Below are 24,532 nucleotides of genomic sequence, written 5' to 3' on the forward strand. Positions count from 1 at the left end.
TTACAAAAAAAGGATATGTTTGGGTTTATTCACTCAAAGGGCTGTAAAGTTTAGTAACTCTTGAAATGTAATCACAAAAGAAACAAAACACTGATAGAAATAAGGTATCGATCCACTGACCCTCTTAATATGTGTGTGTTTTCACTTGGCTTTCATTTTTCAGACAAATCATCCATGATTTTACCAATTATGAACATTTTTCACTATGTCTAGATTCATATTCTGTGACTTAAAAAAAGATTCAAGAGGGGCCTCACTGGTGGTGCAAAGGGTTAAGTCAGCACTATGAAGCTATTAGCAGCTACTGCAGCACCAGTTCAATCCCCAGGCAGGGAGCCGACCCACATGGCACAGCAGACCTCTCCTGACCCGCCTGCTGCTCCCCTCAGCAGTGTATTTCAATCAATCCATCCGTTCTGTTCCCCACTCTGTCCTGGTGAATCCTCTCACCCTCCACACCTCTGGCCTACACCCCAGCTGTTGTGTACATAAATAAATAAAATAAATCTTTTAAAAAAAGAGGTCCACGCATGTTAAGTGAGCTGCTGCCCCCTGAAGGAAGGACACAGGCAAGTCTTGGTGACACACATATGACCCGGGAGGTCATTTTTTTCCTTACTGGCTGGGACAGCTCTGACATATGTGTAACCTGGGCACAACATCAGTCCCAGTTCCTGGCTAGGGAGAAGGAAGCATTTCCTCTCTAAACTTAGAGACCAAGTTTGTATTTCTGGAGTGGATGTGAAGGTCACCGCCTCTGTGTTTCCACATGTGCAGTTAGCTAATGAGGGCTGGGAATTCTGAATACAACCACCTACAAATTGTTTAGAGAACAAAATCCAAATGAAATCATTTGCAACACAGAGCTTCAGGTAATGACTTAACTCTTTTTTTTTTTTTAAGGTTTTTTTAGGTCTTTTTTTTTTTTAGATTTATTTATCTATGCATACAAGGCCAGAGGTATGGGGAGTGAGAGTATTCACCAGAGACAGAGTGGGGAGCAGAACAGGCAGATGTACCAAAACACACTGCTGAGGGGAACAGCAGGGCGAGACAGGAGAGGTCCAACGTGCCATTGGGGCAGCCCCCTGGCCAGGGATCGAACTCGTGCTGCAGCGGCCGTGGACCGCCTCGTAGAGCTGCGTCCCAACCCACTGCGCCACCAGGAAGCCCCAAAGATTTAACTCTTGAGTTAAATCCAAAGGTTTGTACTAAATAAAGTTCCAGTAACTCTGGCAATGCCAAAGCTATCTGGTGCCTATGGAGAACCATCAGTGCTATGCCATAGAGAATATGATAATGCCCAAAGCATAGACCTTAATAGATACCTACTGATAACCATACTCAGCTTGATAAGGAAACTGACAAAATGCATCCATATCCTGCCAGCAATGTCATTTTGGTTCCAAATATGAAATGGCATATCTGATGTTTTGCTATTTCCTGTAAAAACCCCATTAACAAAACAGACTAAATACAGATGATGGTGATGGAAAGGGAAACTAATTCTCTTAACAGTTCCCATAAGTAATATCTATTTATTAGCCCAGGCACTCAAAGTCGAACATTAAGCCTGAGATATATATGTAGCAGGGACTAGACAAGAAAGAAAAAGTTGTAATTCCAACAATTCTATAAAATCCTATAAAAATTCAGATTCACATTTGGACAGGGGGTTCTAGGGGGAATTCAAGTACATAAAGCATGTGAAAGAGCTGTTGAAAAGACTGAGCACAGACATTCAAGTTTTCTTTAAAATAAATAAGGGAATGAGAGATGAGGCAAACGTGGGGTTGCAGTAGGAGATTTGAAGGCAACTTGAAATAGAAAACTCTATAAGAAACCTTTTGAGAAAAAAAAAAATTCAAAAGGGAAAAACTAGCCTTAGCAACGACTTGGATGTTTTGTTACAAAAACTGACTCATGGATAAATTCCAAATGTTCAAAGTTTTTTCAATAAAACTTCAGAATCCATATAGAAAATAGTTGTTTATACCTGGATTCATCCTTCAAGGAGATAATAACCAAAAAACACACTTCACACTAAGTGAAAGCTATTTAAAAAATAGAAGGGAGCTTGGGAAGTAATTGGGATAGAGTAGCCTCCTCAGAGGTCTTAACGTTATCCCCATGAGCAAATCTGGAAGACAAACCAAACAGAACTTAAATAAGATGAAAGAGAGTGTTTGTGTCAAAACTACCACACTGGCCCTTCAAAGAAGCAAAAGCCTCAGGGGCCTCCACAGTGGCGCAGCTCTTGAGTGCTGGGTTGGGAAGCTGCCCGCAGCCTCTGCAGTGCAGGTTCGATCCCCGGCCAGACCCTGGCCGCCTGCAAGGGTCCTACATGGTGCATGGACCTCTCCTGCGGCCCGCTGCTCCCCTCAGCAGTGTACTTCGGTCCTTCTGCCTGCTCTGCTCTCCGCTCTGTCTCTGGTGAATTCTCTCGCCCTCCTGCGCTTCTGACTATACCCAGTGCTTGTATAAATAAATAAACAAATCTTTCTTTTTTAAAAAAAGGAAGAAGAAGCAAAAGCCTCATCCTAAATCCAGAGAGAAAGGGAAATTATTGACTACACTTTGTCTTCCTACCACTATCCATAATTCTGTGATATTTTTCCACTTAAAATTGATTAAACTGCTTCTCTCTTTAAAGTTAACACAGATAGAAGGCCAGGCATCTGCCAATATAATTTAAGTACAAAACTGAAGTTAACAGAAAACTATTGTCAAAATATAAAAAGAGAAAAAGACTTTAAGTGAAACAAAGTGACCCAAAATTTTTCAAAGGTGTCTTACTTTCAAGGCACAATTTGTACGTTCGTTTATATCAATAGGAATTGATAAAACAGAACTAGAACCCCAATCAACACCATTTATAGTGGGATAGAAGCCAGTGGGTAGAACTACTGCACATTTTCTTCAAACTGTCCACCTTTATAAAAGCTAAAAGCATTGTGTTTGTGTAGGCTTGTCATTAACAACATCCAAGATCATTCGCTGCTAGTCTTACTTAAGAGCATTATTTCCAGGGAGGAGATAGGCTTTGCTGGATTTATATATGGATGCTGACTAAAGGAGGTTTAGCAAGCTATTCCACATTTCCAGGTTTCTTTCTTCATCTGTAAAGTGGGGATAGTAATAACCCTCAGATAGAATCAATACCCATTCAACAATAATAAAGGTTATTGAAAGTTGAAGATGTACATGCCTTCAGGGGCCAAGCAGTGGATGAGGTGGGCTGGTTTGAAGAAAATAAAAGTGGTTTAAACTCCACTAAGAAGCATTCACATTGAAATACTTCCATGCTGTGTTGTAGCCAAACCACATTCCTTTACTGGACAAATGTGCCCATTTGACAAATTACAGGAATGTTCCAAAAGACTACTAGATTACTGTAGACTGAATAACTATTTGAGGCTGAGTCACAGAGAATATTAGTATAAATATATTTCCTGCCACCATATCTACTTCTCACCATGTTTCTCAGGGCTCCCCTGCTCACTATCAACTCATTACTTACTGAGTATTAAGTAGGTCATCTCTCCTGGGCAAATAAACCCAAGAACCAAAGACAACATTCCTGACTCCTCTGACCTCTGCCATTGGGATTCACTGACTTTTTTTTTTTATCCTCTTGGCCTCAGGATTGTTTAGTCATTAGGTTGCTGAAAAGCAGGTTGAAGAGTTTATTTCCTTCTGGTTAAGGGAATTCCGATGAGAAACACAAGATAAAAATGTTGGTGAATGCCAATAGTCCTGATAGACCTAGATACTACACAAGATTGTGGATTAATAGAGGTTCCATAAGAAGGACCCAAACAGATTAAACATTCTCTGGGTGCTTTGCGTCTGGTGTTTTCACCAGATCGTGTATCAAGTTGACTTTTTATTGTCTGCAGATGGTCACTTGTAAATTGGAAATGTCTTATCTAAAATGTTATAGTTTGTATGATTTTTTTGAAAACATTGCTTAATGTGAAGCGGAGCCAAAGGATTAATTCAAAACTAGTAACTTTTGAAGGATACAAGGAAAGAAAAGAAAGACTGAATGGATAGCATAATAGGATACACGTAACTGTATTAATAGTCCATATTGGACATAATGGATCATAATATTTTCAGGTAGAAAGAAGGGAATGCAAAATAAAAATGTTAAATTTTCACACAGATTTCAAACACATACACACTTTATCAATGCTTAAAGGAATTTTAATTTGGTAATTGCATATGCAGTGCAAACTCATTACTTGTCTTATATTATCCACTCACAATAGAAGGCAACCACAAAGAATATGACCATTATCTAAAGCAGAATAATTTCCCCAGGACTTCTTTGGATTATATAATGCAACGTAGTTACAATAACTATAGAAATTTAACTTAAAGTTTCTTTAAGAAAATTATGTTCTACTAAACTAAAACAGTCAGATGAAACTTTACATAATGAATTTTAAACCTCAGAATACAAGTCTGTCATAAATATTTTCCCTGTTATACACACAAACACAAACACACATACAAACACAGGCATACCAACATACACATGTAATAGCACAAGAATAATGTGTATATATATATATATATATCAATGTATTAACACATAAAATTACAGTTAATTGATAGATAAAAAATTGATAGATAAATATTTTATGTGAAGTTACTCTCATTTGCTTTGAATTAATTGTAGAAACTGAGACAGATTGGAGAAAATTCCACTTTCCATATGGAAATCTTAGACTTGTTTTCTTTTAGTCAGTAGGAAATATTTGAAGACCATGTATCTGATAAAGGGTTAATATTTCAAATACGTAAGAAACTCATACTACTCTATAGCCCCAAAATTTCAACACATGGTCTCCCTGGTGGCACAAGGGGTTAAGTCACAACACTATGATGCTAGCCATAGCCACTGCAGCACATGTTCAATCCCCAAACAGGTTGCTCACCGACATGGCACAGCAGACCTCTCCTATCTCTCCCGCTGCTCCCCTCTGCAGTGTATTTCAATCAGTCTGCCTGTTCTGTTCCCCACTTTGTCTCTGGTGAATCCTCTCATCCTCCCACACCTCTGGCCAATACCCCAGTTCTTGTATGCATAAATAAATAAACTAAATCTTAAAAAAATTCTCAAAACAAAACACATCTATAAAAACCTAGGCAAATTACTCAAATAGTCATTTTTCTGAAGAAGACATGCAATTTCATATACCTGGCAGACAGGTATATGAAAAAAAAAAGATTATCATCACTAATTACTCATCATCAGGGAAATGCAAATCAAAACCACAATGAGATATAACCTCACACCTGTTAGAATGACTATTATAAAAAAGCAAGAGAAAATGCTGGCAAAGATGTGAGAAGAAGGGAGCCTGATGCACTGTAATTTGATACAGCTACAAAGAAAAAGTATGGAGATGCCTCAAATCTAAAAATAGAACTGTTCCATGATTCAGCATTACAAGTTCAGGTATATAACCAAAGGAAATTAAATCAGTACCTTGAAGACATATCTGCACCCCCACTTTCACCCCAGCATTATTCACAATCTCCAAGACAAGGCAGCAACATAAATGTTCACTGATGGATGAATGAATAAAGAAAACAGTAATGTAGACAATACAAAGGAATTTTATTCAGCTTTAACAAAGAGAGACCCTGCCATTTGTAACAACAGGGATGAATATAGAGTGAATATGCTATGTGAAATAATCCAGGCAAAGAAAGCAAAAAAAAAAAAAAAAAAAAGAAAGAAAGAAAGAAAATGGTGTGATTTCACATTTAGAATTTTTAAAAAGTCAAGGACATAGAAACAGAGTAGAAAGACTTAACAGGTAGAAAAAAGGGGGGTAGTAAGATGCTGGTCAAAGGAGACAAAGTTGCTGGATGTTGGGTGACTGTCTAGAAATATGCCCAATATGATGACTGAAGTCAATAATAGAGTATTAAGTATGGGAAATATCCTAAGAAAACAGATTTAACCTGCTTTTATCACACACACATACAGCAATCATTTATAGAGATGATATATTAATGATTAGGACTATAGTAACAAGTTTATGATGTATTTGTAAGTAAAATCATGACGTTGGAGGGCCTTTCTGGTGGCGGAGGGGTAATGACGCAACCTATAAAGCTATTGGCAGCCACTGTGGCAGGATTTCTATCCTCAGCAAGGGAGCTTCCCCACATGGCGCAGCAGACTTCTCCTGACTCACCTGCTGCTCCCCTCAGTAGTGTACTTCGGTCAATCTGCCTGTACTGTTCACCATTCTGTCTCTGGTGAATCCTCTCACCTCCCATACCTCTGGCCTGTACCCTAGTTCTTATATGCATAAATAAATAAATCTTTTTAAAAAATCATCATGTTGGATATATTATATACATATAATTCTATCAAAATTTTTTAAAGATTTATTTATTTATTTATGCATACAAAAGATGGGGTACAGGCCAGAAGTGCAGGAGTGTAAGAGGATTCACCAGAGACAGAGTGGGGAACAGTACAGGTACACTGATTGAAGTACACTGCTGAGGGGAACAGCAGGCAAGTCAAGAGAAGTCTGCTGTGCCATGTGGATAGCTCCCTGGCTGGGGATTGAACTTGTGCTGCAGAGGCTGCAGACTGCCTCATAGGTTGCGTCTTAACCCCTTACATCACCAGAGAGGCCCTATCAAAAAATTTAAAGGCTTTCCTCTAGACATATTATTCTGAAATTCCTTACCAACTCTTCTATGAAAAGATATAACCATAATTCCTTTATAAATTATACATGAAATTAAATACTCCCTCATCTTTAACCCTTAGGACTCAAACATATTTCATGAGCACCCTTAATAAACTTTTAGCCACCATGTTTTAATAGTATTTTTAACACCAAGGCTCTGAATTCTATTTCATGCAATTTTCCATTTCAGAAAAAATTATCATATCTTTCATTTATTTCCTCAATAATTGGTTACAATCATCACTTTAATTTTTTATTATAATTAAAATGATCCAGAAACATCAACTTCAATGTGACTGGCAGAGTACTTCCAGGGAATTTTGCCCCATGATTTCATTTACTGCAATATCAAATATGGTTCTTTTTCACTTTACTCTTAAACCGAGAGCCTAGCATGTTCTTTAAAATTGCTTCCCTAAATTCTTTTGTTTCAGCTTCTACCTTTCCCATAGTATGCAAAGCCTAAGAAAGCCAACAGTTATGATCTCTGCAGTTTATGCTTCTTATTTCTTCTTAAAAGAAGTTGTATTTTTCAAAGTAGCATTAAAGGACTTTCCAAAGATGATCATGAATACAGATTTCTTTCCTTCAGGGTTGATTTAACTGAATGACCGAGGGCCGCCCTGGTGGTGCAAGAGGTTAAGACTCAACACTATGAAGCTATCTGTAGCCTCTACCGCAGGAGTTTGATCCCCAGCCACACAGGTGACTGACAAGGCACAGCAGATCTCTCCTGTCTTGCTACTGCAGTGTATTTCAGTCAGTCTACCTGTTGTGCTCCCCACTCTGTCTCTGGTGAATCCTCACTCCCTTCCCACATCTCTGTCCTGCACCCCAGCTCTTGTATACATAAATAAATAAATCTTTTAAAAAATTAAATAAACTGAATGACCAACAGGTCTATCTGGATATCTTGTAATTAAATAAAATGAGCTGCTCATTTCTTAAGAGAAGCAGCATAAATTAAATCGGAACCTTGCTCTGTTCTCTTATCCCACATTGCAGGGAGGAAACCATGCCTGTTTTTTAAATAATCATGTGATATAGAGATCTTATATCACCAATATTTTTTGGGTAAAAAGACATTTGAAGTCACAGCCACTTGCAAAACCATAACAAAACATCACTCATCTTTCAAATTCAATTTAAGGTTTTTTGGTTTTTTTTTTTAATATTTTCAGTCATATGCATGAGTTCCCTTTTTGCATTCCAGACTGCTCAAATGTCTTTACTAAAGGAAAAAAAAAAAAAAAAACCTTTAGTACTCTAATAGCATTATGAATAAGCAACAAGTCAATACGAAACATGGCAGACATCAAATCAAGCAGCAATTAACCATGCCTTACAAAAATATGGTTTGTGATGGTTTCAAACACTAAAGAAGCAAGAAACATTAGGCTTTTTTTCCCTTGATCCCTTTGAACTTGTAAAACAACATTACAAGGGGAACAGTAGTACAAAGTGTGAGTAAAGACGCATTCCCCCCTAGAACCTATCTAAGTCAATTTGAATGAACTCCACCACCTGCCTCAGTGACATAATGTGCTTTTCCTCAAAGACATCAAGTCCATTGGCTTGAAACATCCCGAGGGCTATCATATAGCCAATACCAAAAATTTATGCAAGAAATGTCCTTTGAGTATTGATGCTTTTTGCTATTGACAAAGTCAGTCTCAACAAACATGTCAAATCAAGAAATATGCATTCCTTGAACACTTAAAATATACTCAGAACTGTATTAAACTGTGGGAGATATGTAGGAAATCTAGTCAATATTGTTCCTATGAAAAGAAACCCAAGGCCAAGGCCAAGGAAGAATTTACCTGCAATATGTGCTAGATACATCACAAACATGGTTCATGTAATTTTGAAAAGACTTATATTTTCATCCTAAGTATAAATAACCTAATTTGATAGCTGAGGAAACAGATGTTTAGAGATTTTATGTAACTTATACAAAACTAAGAGTATCATTTAGGTATTTTCTCAGTATAGACTCCAATTAGAAAAATCCTTGGAGAACTAAGTGTTTCTTAATTTGAAAAAAACCTGTACTGTTTTGAAATCATATCTGTGTAAGGATATTGGTTTATATAATATTGCAAGTTGATATAAATTTTATTAACTGAATATAATATTCTAATTTTGCATACACACTAATTTGTTCTAGCATTACTGAGTACTACAAGCAAATACTACAAACACTGAGTACACATAGAGCTATAAAATACTCTTAAAATCTCTGCAGCCCTGTATCTCTCAAAACATATATTTTTTTGATTTACATTTATTTCAAAGATTTCTCAAAGTTAACCTTGCATCATCATCACCATCCTCTCTGAAATAGTTAATATTTTGACATTAAAAATAATAGATTTGGAAGGATCATATTTCACAAGGGAAATAGCTTTAGTTGTAGTGTCCAATTAAGTTGGAGACAGCATTCAAAGTTGTCTAACCCTGTCTATTGCACTATAAAAACTGGCATTTTCCCAAAATAGGTCCAGGATATTAATTCCAGGTTAAAGCTACCTATAAGACACTTGATACCCAGTGGAAATTTACCCAAGTTACTATACAAACTACCTATTTTGGAAATGAAAACAAAGGTTGATATCAACACCAAATGAAACAAATACATGTTTATATGTTCATCTCCTGTGACTAGTGGTAAAATTAATACTGAACTAAAGCAAAATTCACAAAACAAATTTTGAAAATATCAAATGCCTCATAATCCCAAGGAAAATCCATTGAGTGCTCTGTGTGAACTGTTCCTCTCCCCACCCCACCATTCTCACCTAATTCCATTATTTGAAAATTAAATAAATGTGTTTTTCAGGTCATTTTGCTTCATGGGCTTCCTGTTCAATAGACTGTGAGCCCACCTGGAGGAGGTGGCTCTTCCTCTCAAAATGGAATTCCTCGGACTCATAAATTTCACAGAACATTTCTTTTAGTGTGCATTGATTTTGAGAAATAAAAGACATGGGGAAAGAAACTTTCCATGGTGGTTAGTTTCTTCCTTTACCATTTTGGGGTCCCATCTGGAGCAGTTCAGGATACATGTGCTATTTTCTGGAAACCAAAAAGTTACATTGACACATCTACATTCTCCCCAGGTGCATGGCATTGTCATTTACTAGTTGATCCATAGGTGGGGGCTGCCTCATACTCCGTAATGACTCTACCTAAAAATATGACAAAGTATAAAACCATCCCTCCTTCCAGGATTAAATTCAGAATTCCACACTTTCTTCACTTGCTATATAAATACTCCCTGTGAAAGAACAGTGAAGAAAATTCAATAATAAATAAAACCGATTAATTCTAAACTTATCCAGGCATATTGCCTCATATTTAGTACTTTGAAAATACTTTTTACAAACCATGTCTAACATGGTCATGAACCTAGAGCTGGTAAATGGATCCATTCACTCACCTCCCTGAAAAGATATAGGTGGGTTCTACTCTTTTCTGTAGAATGAGGCTAGTAGGCAGACTTACGTCTCTTAAAGAAGAAACAATAATTTATGATTTTAATACCAAATGAATGAGGGCCTCCCTGGGCTACCAAGCTACAGCCAGCCACTGCAGCACGAGTTCAATCCCCAGCCAGGGAGCTGACCCACATGACACAGCAGACCTCTCCTGTTTCACCCGCTGCTCCCCTCAGCAGTGCATTTCAGTAGATCTGTCTGTTCTGCTCCCTACTCTGTCTCCCATGAATCCTCACATGCCCCACACCTCTGGCCGACACCGCAGTTCTTGTATGTAGAAATAAATCTTTAAAAAAACAAAGAATGAATGCTATCGTTCATGGATGATTTCAAAACTTTGGGTTAATTATTCAATCAAACTTTGATTCTATAAGTCCAATGAAATGTTAAAGGCAACATAAGTTTCCATAAATGTAATTCAACCATTCAGTGACAACAAAGGCAGAAAGGAGTATTTCAAACTTTTAGAAGTTGGCGTGCTTGGCACATGCTGACTACTCTTATATCCTATGGCTATTAGGCATGGAAACTTTCTATGGAATATCCATTACTCATTCCCTGCGCTCTCAACACACAGCCTGTCAGAAAAATGGCAAGGTGGGAGTGGCAAGGGGCGGGGGTGCAGCGCTAGAGGAAGCCCAACTTAAAAGCAGGAAAAGGCAGAGACAAGTCAATTCAGTGACGATTTACACCTCATTTTCAATGGCTTCCTTTCTTTAATTTTCCCTGACTTTTTAAATTAGCAGATACAATGGGCCCAGGAGGAAAACACATGGGAAACAAAAAAACAGAAAAACAAAGCTGTGTAAATCTCTGTGACTCGTACAATAGCTTTTATTTGGCCCTTGTGTTTGAGGATCTGAATGAACTGCGGTCTGTTTTTCATTACTGTCCATCTGGAGCTGTTGCCTGCTTTGTTCAGTAATTTCTGGTCATTTTGGCCTGACGGTGACTGTTTTGTTTTATGTTGCCATATTATACAGAATGAAAGCTACAGGCACAGCCACCACCCAAGGAAGAACAGTCTTGAAAACAGAGGTTATGTTGAAAGAGTTCCCCATGACCCCTTCTGGAAGGGAGAGCAGTGTTTGTCAGGCCAGCCTACTGTACCTATGAGGGTGGAAGTTGTGGGTACAATAGGGGAAACAAAAGCCTTCCTTTCACACGCTAAGACAGAGCAAATGTCTCTTGGGTTGATACAGCACAGTTAATTTGATGTCTTTTCTTTTCATCTCAAGGAGACTAGCACATGTACTTTCTCCCACCTCATGAGCACTAACTTGATATAAAATGCCACATGTGCACCGGAACATGAAAAACTGAATTCACACCATATCTTTAGAAACAAAAAATAAATAAATCTTGTCCTCGTAATATTTTGTTTTAATTACAAAGCTTTCATGTGGAGGCAAAGTTGGCAAATAATTCAGAAGCAAGTGTCTCTGAGAAGACCAAATCAGGTTTGTGTTCACTTATGGTAGACTTGATGCTCTGAGTGATTTTTTTTGAAAAAGCCACCTCACTCACCCTTTCTCTATCTTGCCTTCTCTTTCTTTCTCTTTCTTGCCTTCTTGTGGTCAAGAAGGACTCAACTTCTGCCTATTACTAAAAGGATTGAAACAGAACATTCCCTCCTAATGCATTATTATTTTCATCTGACGTTGTTTCATCTGACATCATTTTACCAAAACAAAGAAATACACAGCCATGTGCCATTCAGGTTTCATAGAAAGAACAACCAAATTATAACTGGAGCCAGCTCAATTTTTCCCAGAACTGTCTTTTCCTTTTGTTGTCTGGTAAGACAACCTATCAGATTTGGAGATATGTGCAGATAATAATCCACCATCTCTTTTTTTACCACCTTAAAACAAACATTTTTATGTCCCCTAGTCATGACCCAGCTTTGTTCTTGTATGTTATCCAAGATTTAGTCTGCAGCTGCCTATACTAATGTATTCCATCCAAGTCCCCGTTGACAAGTTGTCCTTTGGGGTTCTTATCTACTCTCTTGATTGCAGTCACTGTGGCTTTGGGCTTTCCTGCAGCTTCTTCTTTGACATCCCCCATATGGATGCTATGCCATGACCACTAACCAGCATGTCTGATGCATAACTGACAACCCTCTCCCCCAAACCTAGCAATAGCACATCTGGATTTCTGACCTTAGAAAAGGGTACATCCATGTTTCCCAACAATCTAACATAACTCTGGCTTCATTCTGTGCATCTGTTTCTTTTACCTTTACAAAAAATATTCAATTGTACCCTTGAAAATTCAAAAATTCTCATGGTAATCTCTTTTTTCTTTCCCTACTAGTGAGGGGTAACCCTTTTCATTTTCTTCATAAATATGAATTTCAAATGTACATTGTGTTTTTCTCCCTCAGGTTTCTCCCCTTTGCAATTTATTTTCACTCACTTTTATCACTATTACTTTTCCAAAATACAGAATCATATGGTGTCAAAAAAACTATTAGGGGCTGCATATATAAATGAGTTTAAAATATCCAGGATAACTTTTCAAAAGCCTCCAAAAGTTTGACCCCTTCATTTTACCGGTATTGACACCTGTACATTTTTATATTTCAGTTATATGGGTCTGCTCCATTATAATCTAAAATTCTGTCTCCTGAACCTCAACCTCCTCCAAGTTCATTCATTCATTCTCCTTTGCCTCAAAAACATGGACAACCAATATTCTTCATACTCTGTCCTGCCAGTATTTTGCGAATAACACATGTTATAAGTAACTCTGTTATACTCTTATAATTGGTTAATATGTTGATCCTAATAAATATATTAGGGTTAGTTTACTGATTTTGTTGAAGAAATCCTATCATTCTTGCTCTTGGTGGTTTCTACCTCAACTAAAAAATGAACTATCAGTTAACAAAACCATGTCTTGTTATTCTTTGTCTTATAGTACCTAAGAGCTTAGAGCATTTTTTTTTAGTTTATAGGAGACATGAAATGCTTTTTATTGTTATTGCTGAATGGAACCTAACTACCATTACCCAAAGAGGTTAGGACATATGTGGAGTATATGACTGTCCATTCCTAAAACTTGTGCATATTTTATATGTATTTGAAATAGGGACAGTGCTTTGAACATTCTTGGCTCTACCAAACTACTTAATTTCAGAGTTATAACAAAGACTGTATTAGAGCTACAGCAAATAACATATGTTATAAAAGCATTCCAATTGCCAGTAAAAACTAACTCATTCAAGAGAGACCATATAGAGTTCACAAATAATGTTATGCAACCCTTAAAAGAAAATGGGATTCCCAGACATGAAGAAACATGAGCCACAGATATTGGCAAACAGCTTCAAAAACATTTCCAGGAAAAAAAAAAAAAAGAAAAGAAAAGAAGGCTTCATAAGATACCAACTCTGAGATCCTGTAAGATTCTTAGAGCAGACGCTTAGACACAAGGGCCCATCAGTAAACTCATTCCTAGTCAACCAATGTTGCTAAAGCATTAAAGAACAGAGAGATTAAAATGTGTTTTGCATGGGCAAGTTTTCCCCAGAGTTCTTCATTTTTATATAGGAAATCAATTTGCATCACTGATGATATCATTCAAATCAGACAACCCAGAGTTGTTAGGAGATAATTTAGTTTTATGCTGAAGCAATTTGATACTTGTTCTGATTTGTGATTTTCATTTTGTTTGTTAATGAAAAAAATTAATGAGCAATGTTACTAGAAATACAACTCCTCAATGCCGTGGCATTATTAAAGATGCCTGCCATATACTGTACACAGTGATCTTTATGCAGCTGGTGCCTGGCCCTCTGCCATGCAAGAGCCGTCAATCCAATAGCACAAGTAAGAGCTCCAGGGCTAGATGTACTTACACATACCTTTGCACTGATTTGTGTTTTTGTCAAGGATTGCCTTTGTGGATACAATTTTTCCATACCTGAAAGAGAGAGAGAAAAAAATCAATGTTATTGTACGCAATGAAGACACTTAAAACACCTTAATGAGCATTGGTACACACACAATTGAGCAGCAATAAACCAAGAAAACAAGCTCTGAACTCCCATTTCACACCTGGATGATCTCTTTTCACCAGTTCTTCTTTACAACTCGAGAATGTGCTTCCCTACGTAATCACTGGGCTGAACCTTCAAAAATAAACCTGTCAGTCTGTCACTGGTGGCTGAAAGGGGATTGCAGGTGATTGTGATCAAAGTAAATTGCACTCTGTGGATTCAGGGAAAAAGGCATGGACCTTGGTGCCAGGTTGAATACGGCTGGTGTCCTACTCTGGAGTTAACTTAGTGCTGAGCCCCTGAGCAGTAGAATGTGCTTTCTCCTCGGCAGTTTATCCATCTGTAACAATGAGAATTGTAATACACACCTCTCAGGATTTGAGAGAGGTGTAAATGAAATATTGAGATTTCCTAGCAGTGCTTCTAGGATAAATGGGACTTAATATTTTTGCTACTAATATATATATATATATATAATTATATACATATAATTATATATAAATATATATAAATAAATATATAATTGTATATATAAATAAATACACACACACACTAGTGTAAATTAATGGAGGATAAGGACTGAGTTTTTATTCTCAGCATCTGGCACCAATGCAACTTGATCTACAAATCTTTTACCAAAAATATCCACCAGAAATATATTCTGAATTATACCTTCTCTTGTAGAATATCTAGTCTAAGTTTGGTTTTCAAAAAGATGGGGGTTGAAACTTAATTTCTTTGGACCTGTTTCCTAAGGAATGAAATGACAGAGCTAAAGATGATTCTTAAAACCCTGTCCTTCGAGTTGGAGAATCTATAATGTGGATTCAACTGTGAAGTTTATGAAAGTTCATATTATGCTCAGATTTGAGCCATAGTCACAAAATATTTAGCAAATTTTCTTTCAATGCTATGTTTCTGAACAAATATAAGAATGTATGGAAATATTAAACAGCCCAATGTCTTAAAGAACCAGCTTCCCTATCACCAATGTTTCTTTTGCACTCCTAATCAATCTTTGCCATATCATTAATTCTTCGGAGCATTTTGGTGGTGATTAGCTAAAATTCTGGTATTGGTAATGACATAGTTCTAGAAATGCCATTGCCTGTATTTGTCAGGCATTTTGACCAAAAAATGGACTGAGGGTCCTCTAGAAAATGGCAGATGTTATTCCATCTACATCTTTGAAAATCATTCCAGGAGGCGCTGAGCTACTGGTAGGTCATAAGAAAAATAGGAATATTTTTATATAATCAGATAAAGGGGTCTGAGATTATTTCCACCAGTCACAAAAAAAAAAAAAAAAAAAAAAAACCTCTCTTATTAAGGTTACTCAGAACTAGATGGAGCTGTTCAATTCTGAATTGAGCACGTTTTGCCTGCTACTTGTAGTCTTTGCACCACTTCATTTCCTGTACTACTATAATGGTAATGCCACAGTTAACTACATTTCACAGATTTAAAAAGTATAGTCTAAAAGACCAGTATCTTGATCAAAATCACATAATTTGTGAAAGCAATAGCAAGGACTTATTTAAATGTGGAACTTTAAAGTTTGGTGCAGTGCTTAACTATAATATTTTGCTCTAAAATAGAGAGTGCTAGCTATCAAATCTTTTAGTTCAATCAGCCTCCATGTCTTTGTGAACAGAGGTATTATGATCTGGGGCAGTGGAGTGGTAGTTAAAAGAATATACTTGGCTACAAATTGCTATGACTCAAATCCTAGTTCGGTTTAGGTATATTTGGTTGAGGAAGTCTTACTTGCTCTTTGCTTCAGTTCACCATCTATAATGACATAAATCCACTTACTTAAATATTGATTATTTAAAATTATGTACATCTACTTTAAAATATATGGGATGATGATATTAGTGTCTAACTCAGAGTTATTGGCTAGGATAAAATGAGTGCTCAGCAAATATTAGCTCTTTTCCGATTACTCTCTTCTGTTCTCTGCTATATAAAAATGTCTCCAATCCTAGGCATTCTCTGTGCTAGATAAGAAGTAAAAGGGATAAAGATTCTGTTCCAAATGACAATGGCAACATGACAAGTTAGTTTGTCAAAAATCTTCCACTAAGACATTCAGCAAGTAAAGTTATTTGCTAAAATGATAATTTATACGTATCTTTCAGAGTCATTTCATTAACTATGTTCTTACTATACTTACATAAAGTTACCAATAAGTTCAAAGCTATTTTTCTAATTATTTTATATTACCAAAATATCAATTACCATACAAGTGCACTTCCTCCAAAATCCCTTATCTTCCACCCTCCTCTCTGTCTAACACACACCTACAGCTACAGCTTCTCTTTCAAACACTATTTCATCTCAAGGGTTTCTCTTTGAGGAAAATAACCAGTAAAATAATGTACTTCAGCAGCTACTTCAGTCTACAATGGTCTAAGGTACCATAATTGTACCCATTAACTATAGTAATGCCTGTTAATTTAAGCTATCCAGGCCAATAGACATTTCACAAATTATGTATCTTACAGAAGACAAAAAAGAAGGAAATTTTTGATGCAAGCTCCCCCTCCCCCCCCCCCCACACACAGCATTATTATGGTAGATGAGAAGAAAAAACCAGAGAGTAATTAGGTCATTTATAACCATGTCACATCAGTCACACAAACCCTTAAGACAAAAATCCTTCTTAATTGGTTTTTGAAGCTATTTCTGAAATTTTGTATAAGTACTTCTTAAATTAAAATTTAGTTCTGTCTTTTAAAAGGAAAGGGTCTCCATGGTGACCTAGGGGTAGTCTCAGCACTATCACCACGATGGCCTGAGTTCAAGCCCCAACCGGGGATCTAACTGATATGGCGCAGCAGACCTCTCCTGTCTTGCCCGCTGCTCCCCTCAGCAGTGTATTTCAATTGATCTAAATGTACTGCTTCCCACTTAGTCGTACTTAGTCATAAGTGAATATTCAGATCATCATCTATAATGATATATATCTATTTACTTAAATATTGATTAAGTGAATCTTCTTACTACCCCCACACCTCTGACCTAGACCCCAGTTCTAACTTGCATAAATAAATAAATCTTAAAAAAGATGGAATTAAAAATGACTGTATCTCACAGTGAATTACATCTCACAATGGGGCTCTAACTCTCCAGTGTACACAATGTCTTACTGTATCACTATAACAAGGGCGTCTTCGCCTTCATTAAATTTAGTGTATATAAACAATACCTATCATTTTCATAACAAAAAAAAAGTAAAATGCTTCATTAAGGACAGCATTTGAATATTTTGGCAAGTGACTTTTTTTAACATATAAAAATTATTTCCCCCAGAAAGTATTACAACTATAAATGGAAAATCACATACACACCTATACCCCAGAGCAAATCATGCTGTTTCTTCATTTCCCTTTTCCTATTTACAGTCTGGGTGAGACTTTCCAATCATGCACAACCACAGAGCGATGGGGCACAACTTAACTTGATTCAGCCTCCATTCTGACCCAGGTGACTTCATCTCTTGGCTCAGTTACAACATTCTGCACTCACAATTATTTTGCAATGCTGGAAAAGGCTTTGAACAGCAAGAGAAGGTTCTGAACTTCCCATTCATGTCTGAACTCTCATGAGAGCAAACAGGTTGTTCCTGTGTGACTGATTCACTGTTCTTTATGTGTGGCAAAGTCAACAACTGATACAGGCAAATAAAATTGACATTTTTCATTAAAGATCCAAACCACCAAGAACACAAAACTTCCAATAGAACATGCTTGTGAAAAATTATATTTGTCTTCTCTTCTTGTAGTTTATCAAAGTATATTCATAGATTGGAGTAAGAAAAAAAAAACTGTCTACGCTAAAGATAAATTTTTTATACATTCTGAAGAAAAAAAAAGATACTTATGAGGGAAAAATATTCCTATACTACATGATCTCAAATACTTAGTCTTCCCCTTCTTAGGTTTTAGATCCAGCCAGACCTTAAAAATTTCTCTTTATGCCATCCATGAGTGGAAAGTAAAATCTGATATTAGAAAACATATCTGGCTAAATTACTGAATAATGTGTGGGGATAGACACCTAAGTACTGATCCTGTGTGCCTGCTGGCTTCGAAAGTTTTCAGACAAATCCAATTCATTGCTGTATGCTTTTATTTCCTACAGCTAAAAAAGATAAAATATTATCCACAGTCAACTTCCTTGGGGGGATTCAATTTCTTGAGGGAAATAAATAAATGAAGTGAACAAATTTTCTACAGTAATAGTCTCCATGTGGGGTTTCAGTCCTTTTCTAGTCCATGTGTGAAGCTGCTAACACAGCACTGCTAGAATACTTTTTTTCAAAGATTTATTTATTTATGCATTCAAGAACTGGGGTACAGGCGGGAGGTGTGGCGGGTGAGAGGATTCACCAAAGACAGAGTGACGAACAGAACAAGCAGATTGACTGAAATCACTGTTAAGGGAAGCAGCGGGCAAGGCAGGAGAGGTCAGCTGTGCCATGTGGGTAGTTCCCTGGCCGAGGATCGAACTGGAGCTGCAGTGGGTGCGGATAGTTTCATAGGTTGCGTCTTAACTCCTTGTGCCAGCAGGGAGGCCCCTGGAATACATTTTGTGTGTGTGTGTGTGTGTGTGTGTGTGTGTGTGTGTAGAAGAACTAGGGTGTAGGGCTGAGGGGTGGGGATTGAGAGGATTCTTTAGAGACAAGAGTGGGGAGCAAAGCAAGTAGATTTACTGAAATACACTGCTGAAGAGAGCAGCATGCAAGACAAGAGTAGTCTGCTGCAACTTATGTGGTTAGCTCCCTTGCTGGGATCAAACTCAGGCCTTAGTGGTGATAGCACTGAGATTTAGCCCTTAGACCACAAGGGAGGCCCCTCGAATACTTTTGACATAAAATATGCAACTCTGCATCATATCTACACATTTACTAACTACACTGAGTGCCCATAGTCTCAAAATAAAGCCATGATCCAATTAACATATTCTTTATGTTCTAAGAATACTAAATAAACTGTTAGCTACTCTCCAATGGCCCACTTATATTTTGAGGTATCATAACTGAGTTTTATAAATTCATAGATTGTATATCAACTCTTTAAAATGCTTTATCCTAGCATATCAATACAAGTTTCATATTTAATTTTTATGACATAGCTGATTCTTTCTGGTATGTATTCTTATTCATAAATAGCATCTGTGTCAAACTATATTGCTTAAAATACTTGATTATTTCAAAAACAAACCTAGTTTAAACTAATAACATCTTTATTTTCCAAAGTTGAAGAGAAAATAGAGCTATAATGGGTCTACTTTTCATGAATTATGAAGACATCAAATTAGTGGGATGTTTCTATAAAAGTTTATTTTTAAATCCTATCACTGAATCACCCACTGTGTGTAATTCAAAAAATACAGAGACTGAAAGTAAAGTCTCCACAGTCAATTAGCTCACAGCTAATTCATTTTTATATGGCTTCTATATTAATACCATACTAGGAAAAGGTACCACATTTATTTAATTGATGAAACATTAGCAAATATGGTTGTTTGCTTACATCTGGATGATCCCTGTATTCTTTGGCCTTTTGGATGCTCAGGGAGTATATATGACTTTAGGGACCCAGTTGGACTGTGGTGGGACTCTTGTGAACTACATCAGCCAGGTTTCATCTACAAAAGAAATCTGCAACCCATTTATATTGTAAAGTATTAATAAGGCCATCTACAAAAGAGAGACCAAAGCCATACCCAACTGCCATGGGCTCAATTATGTCCCCAAAAATTCATGGGTTCAAGTATTCATGACCAGTACCCAGACCATTTCTTGGGTATAGAGGCTTTAATGAGGTAATTAAGATAAAGCAAAGTTATAGGGACCCTAATCCAACACGCTTGTGACCTAATAAGAAAGTAGATTAGGACACAGATAAGCATAGATAACACACAGGAAGTAGGAAATAGAGCTAAAGAAGAGTGATAGAGGGGATCAGGGGTCGATAGCTGTCTAAAGGACAATGGCCAATAGGAGTCCCTTCGCTGTGGGTTCTCCCCTGTGAGCGCAAATATAAGACCACTCAGGCTCAGGGAACAATGACAATGTTCATTGAATAAACCGAGAAAAACCAGAGAAAATAAAGAGTCCCTAGTTCCACAAGTGGCGGCTAGTTCACTCATGATAGTGTCCAGTGCCCAAAAGTCCCAAACTTTGGGAAAGTGAACGACTGTAAGAATATACAGCTGACAATACTTCCCCTTCTAGTGATTCTGCCTGGGGCCCTTTCAAGTCCTCATTAACCAATGCCAAGCGGTCTGGTGTGTGAAACAGAGGTCAGAGAGTATTACAGTGCCATGCACAGAAGACAACTAGTACTCTAGAACCTGATTCCTGACCCTATAGTTCTGGACATTCTTTCCTTACACAGAATAATTAAACTCTTGAATCATGGATTCATACCAAGTAAATCGGTCTGTTGCACAAATCAAAATGTCACTCATTATCATATAAGTTTGGAATTGTGCATTACAAAGGACACAACATGAGAGTTTCTAGGTAGAAGAACTGGAGGAAACTTGTAGGTAAAGGAAGGATTGAATAAGAGGCGATGTTTTGACAATCCAAATGCCTTTTATACTTCTTAGATAATTAAAAAAAACTCTAAAAAATACATGTTTCTTTATGTTAGGTCAGTAAATTTAGTAAATTACACTAACCATGCTACAAATGGGTACAACAGGATCTTGGGGCTATAATGCAGAATTTACCATCCGACCAACTCTAAAGGGATGGTTCTTAAACTTTAAGGTACACTAGGATCTCTTGTAGGGTGTTAACACAGACTGCTTGGCCTTGCTCCCAGAAACACTGACTCAGTAGGTATGAGGTGCGTCTGAAGAATTTGCATTTCTAACAAGATCCCAGGTGATACAGAGTGCTTTGAGAACCACCACTTTGAGAGAACAACACACAAACAGCAAAGCATATGTGGCTTGCTATTTTCAAGACCCCAGAGGCAAAAGGGGACATTTTACAGACATGGAGAACTACTTCAAAACTGTAAACAACATTTGTTTTTGTTCAAATGATATTCCATGTTAAAAAAAATGTAGACTACACTTTTTTTTCAGAGTTTTGGCTTATTGATGTTTTTCCTCTAGGCACTATAATGCCAACTTATAACTCAAATATAGGTGCTTTGGGCTTTTTTTAGAAAGAAAATTCAAAGAAAAAACACCTAGGCGATGTCTGTATCTGTCTTCTTCATCTGACATAACTGGTTCCTAATTAATGGTTTGATTGTAGTAGAGTGCTAATATACTGGAAAAATTGGCAGGAAGATAATGATTAGTAACTGGTTAGTGTCTTGAAATAGGCACTGGCTCTAAATATGGAAATAAATGCAAAACTGGAACAGATGTACCAGACCAAAAATACATGCTTTCAGATTCTAAAGCAAAATACAATAAAAATAAACTAAGCCATTGGTTCTTAGCATTAGTACCTCTTGGTTATACTTTGTACATTTGGGTTATAAAGTTAGAATATATGACCTGCCAGTTACAGTGAAAGCTTGCGAGAAGGGGATTTTCATAAAAACAGGGTTCCAAGTCAAAAATTATTGGGTACTATCTACAACTGACCATAGTTCATTTCAGGATGTTTAACATCCTTTAATATTTGGTTTGTTAATGTGGAAAGAGAATGGGACTTAGAATTAATTCACGTGGACTTGGATCTAAATTCTACCACTCCTATGGAGTGGAACAAATTGTTCAGCTCCTTGGCACCTCGGTTTCCTGAGTTATACAACGTGATTTTAAAATCTGCCTTTTATAATGAATGTAAAGATGAAATAAAACAGTGTATGTTAAGACTACAAGTACTATACATAACACTGTCTTTCTAACTCCTGCCTATGTCCTTAATATCTCTGCATTTCCTACATAGTATAAAAATGATAACTTGGATCAAAGTGTCTCTTGATGATTTGATGGATCCAGCATGTTCCAGTACAGTTCCTTGCATTAGCTCTCATCTGGCTTCTCATTTGTACTTAAGTCAATTCACAGTTTCTTCTTCAACTCGATCAGCCTCCCTCTGGCAATACTAATCTATTTGTTCAGCCAGTCTTTCGGGTTCACTCACCACAATTCTGCCTCCACTAACTTTCCAGATGGGATTGCCTCTTAAGCTTCCATCAGTATCCACTGCTCCAGTTCAATGCCCCAGGGTTACCTAGCATCTATTTTCTCCTTTTCTGGATATCAACCAACCAGTCATTGTACTTGGTCTACCATATCTTAACCTTGACATTCTTTGGTTCTCACAGCTGTTAACTCCTAGTTCATGCATGGTTGATTGTGAATTGTTCCCACCCCAGTGCCATTTTGCATTCAAGACTCCAATCCAGGACTATTAAATTTCAATGTCTCTGTATGTGGAATTCAGATCTGTGAGATTTTAAATACCTCTTTTATCTGAAGCAAAGTTGTCCTGTCTGGAAGTCATGGGTCTCCCCTTTAATGTCTCTCTCATCTAACTTTTTATTTTATTTAGCTGACACTTTTATAACATTTTTCTATGCACATATATCCACTCATATTAATTATCATAGCAATCCCAAGAGGGAGCATTATCACTAGTTGTCCTTAAATGACGACACTAAGATAGAGACACTTAACTTGCCAAGGTCACATGGCTAGGAAGTAACAAAAGCAGGCTGTAGTCCCAGGCAGTTTGAGCCCCTTGTACATGCTCCATCATTATTTCATCTGGCTGGTGTGCAGCTCTAGTGCCTCCTGCTTTAAGAGAGGAGTTCAATATGTCTCCTCTTGTCTCCTTCAATTCCCTTTATCCATGCCACACCTGAGCCCCTTTTCCACACAGATCACCTATGTTTCACTTTTTTGAAACTTACCCTTTTTCTAGAATGACAGGGATCTTTCCCCTAGGCTACCCTTGAACATTTACAGGCCTTTCCTAGCAAACCACTGGCTATTATCATGTTTCTCTCTGCCAGACTTTTCTTAAATGCTCATGCCCATACTACTTCTTTGTTCCATTTTTCCAATTTTTGCTTAACCTCTATATACTGGCTTTTATCTGTTAAACAGAACTTTAGAAATTTACTAGTAACTTCTTAGTGAGTAAAATAATCTTAATACGTAGGGTTATTATCATCCTTGCTTTCTTGCTATCATTTGACCTTCTTGAAATCCTGCCTCTTGAACGTTCTTCCCTTGGGTCCTTAATACTATACTGACCTGGTTCTTATCTTTCTTCCTGAAGACAGTTTTTCCTTTCTCTCTACCACTTGCCCCTTCTTCTCCTTCAGAGTCCTGAACGAGCTTGTACAACCAGCTTAACCCTTAGCTCACTTGTGCTTTGATGATACAATATCAGTTAGATTTATAATTCCCCCAAATAACAAGTGTCAGCATTATCTAGATCACGTCTTATAATTAGGGGTCACAACTTCAGAGATTCTGAATCAGTTTATCTGGGAGTAGGCAAAAAGAATTTGAATATCTAATAAGTTCTCAGGCGAGGATGATGTTGCTGATCCAAGAACCACACTATGAGAACCACAGCATTAGAAACCTTTAGTATCGTACTTCGAATTTCCATTTCTTTGTTTTTCTCTCATATGTCTTAATATGTATCTGCCTTTACTCTCAAGCCTCAGTCCTGAATCTCCAATTAGAATTATTTTCTGTTTCTTAGCTTTGTTTCTCTGTACTTCACATATGAGTGAAATCACCCAATATTTGTCTTTTATTTATTTCGCTTAGCAAAATCACCTCCATTTCTATCCACATTGCCCAAATAGAAACACACTGGAATTAAATTGAGACACCAGAAATAAATACATTTATAGGAAAATTTATGACAAAGACTATGGAAAAGTCTATAAAATGGAGAAAGGAAAGTTCCTCAATAAACAATGTTGGACAGCCAGCATGCAAAAATGAAAATAGATCATTTTCTCACATTAACTTTGAAAAATGAATTCAAAGTGGAATAAAGACAGAAAACCATAAAATAATGGGAAGAAAACATAGAGAAAACCCTCTGACATTGGCTTCAGTGATGGATTTGAGGACTTGACTCCAGAGCAAGGGAAACAGAAGTAAACACAAAGAAATGGGACTACAGCTTCTTCACAGTGAAAGAAACAATCATTAAAGAAAACTATATCCAACAAATGGGAGAAAACATTGCACATCCTGCATCTGACAAGTTAGCTTAGAGGTTTTATCACACACTGTGAAGGCCAAATAAAACCACTCTTCTAGGCAGACCGAACCTGAGGACA

The 24,532-nt window shown here is 37.1% G+C and overlaps 1 protein-coding gene across 6 annotated transcripts in view; it reads right to left on the minus strand.

Moving 5' to 3' along the window:
• RBMS3 (RNA binding motif single stranded interacting protein 3) overlaps window positions 1–24,532 on the minus strand; it is a gene marked incomplete at both ends in the record, with an annotated part of 625,037 nt that overhangs the window by 413,569 nt on the left and 186,936 nt on the right. For all 6 annotated transcript variants that reach the window (XM_084247514.1, XM_084247510.1, XM_084247513.1 and 3 more), the window contains one exon: window positions 14,100–14,158. In XM_084247514.1, the coding sequence (XP_084103640.1) occupies window positions 14,100–14,158 (59 nt within the window). The remainder of the gene's footprint in view (window positions 1–14,099; window positions 14,159–24,532) is intronic.

This window comes from Talpa europaea (assembly GCF_964194135.1).
Source record: "Talpa europaea genome assembly, chromosome: 11".
Taxonomy (NCBI): domain Eukaryota; kingdom Metazoa; phylum Chordata; class Mammalia; order Eulipotyphla; family Talpidae; genus Talpa; species Talpa europaea.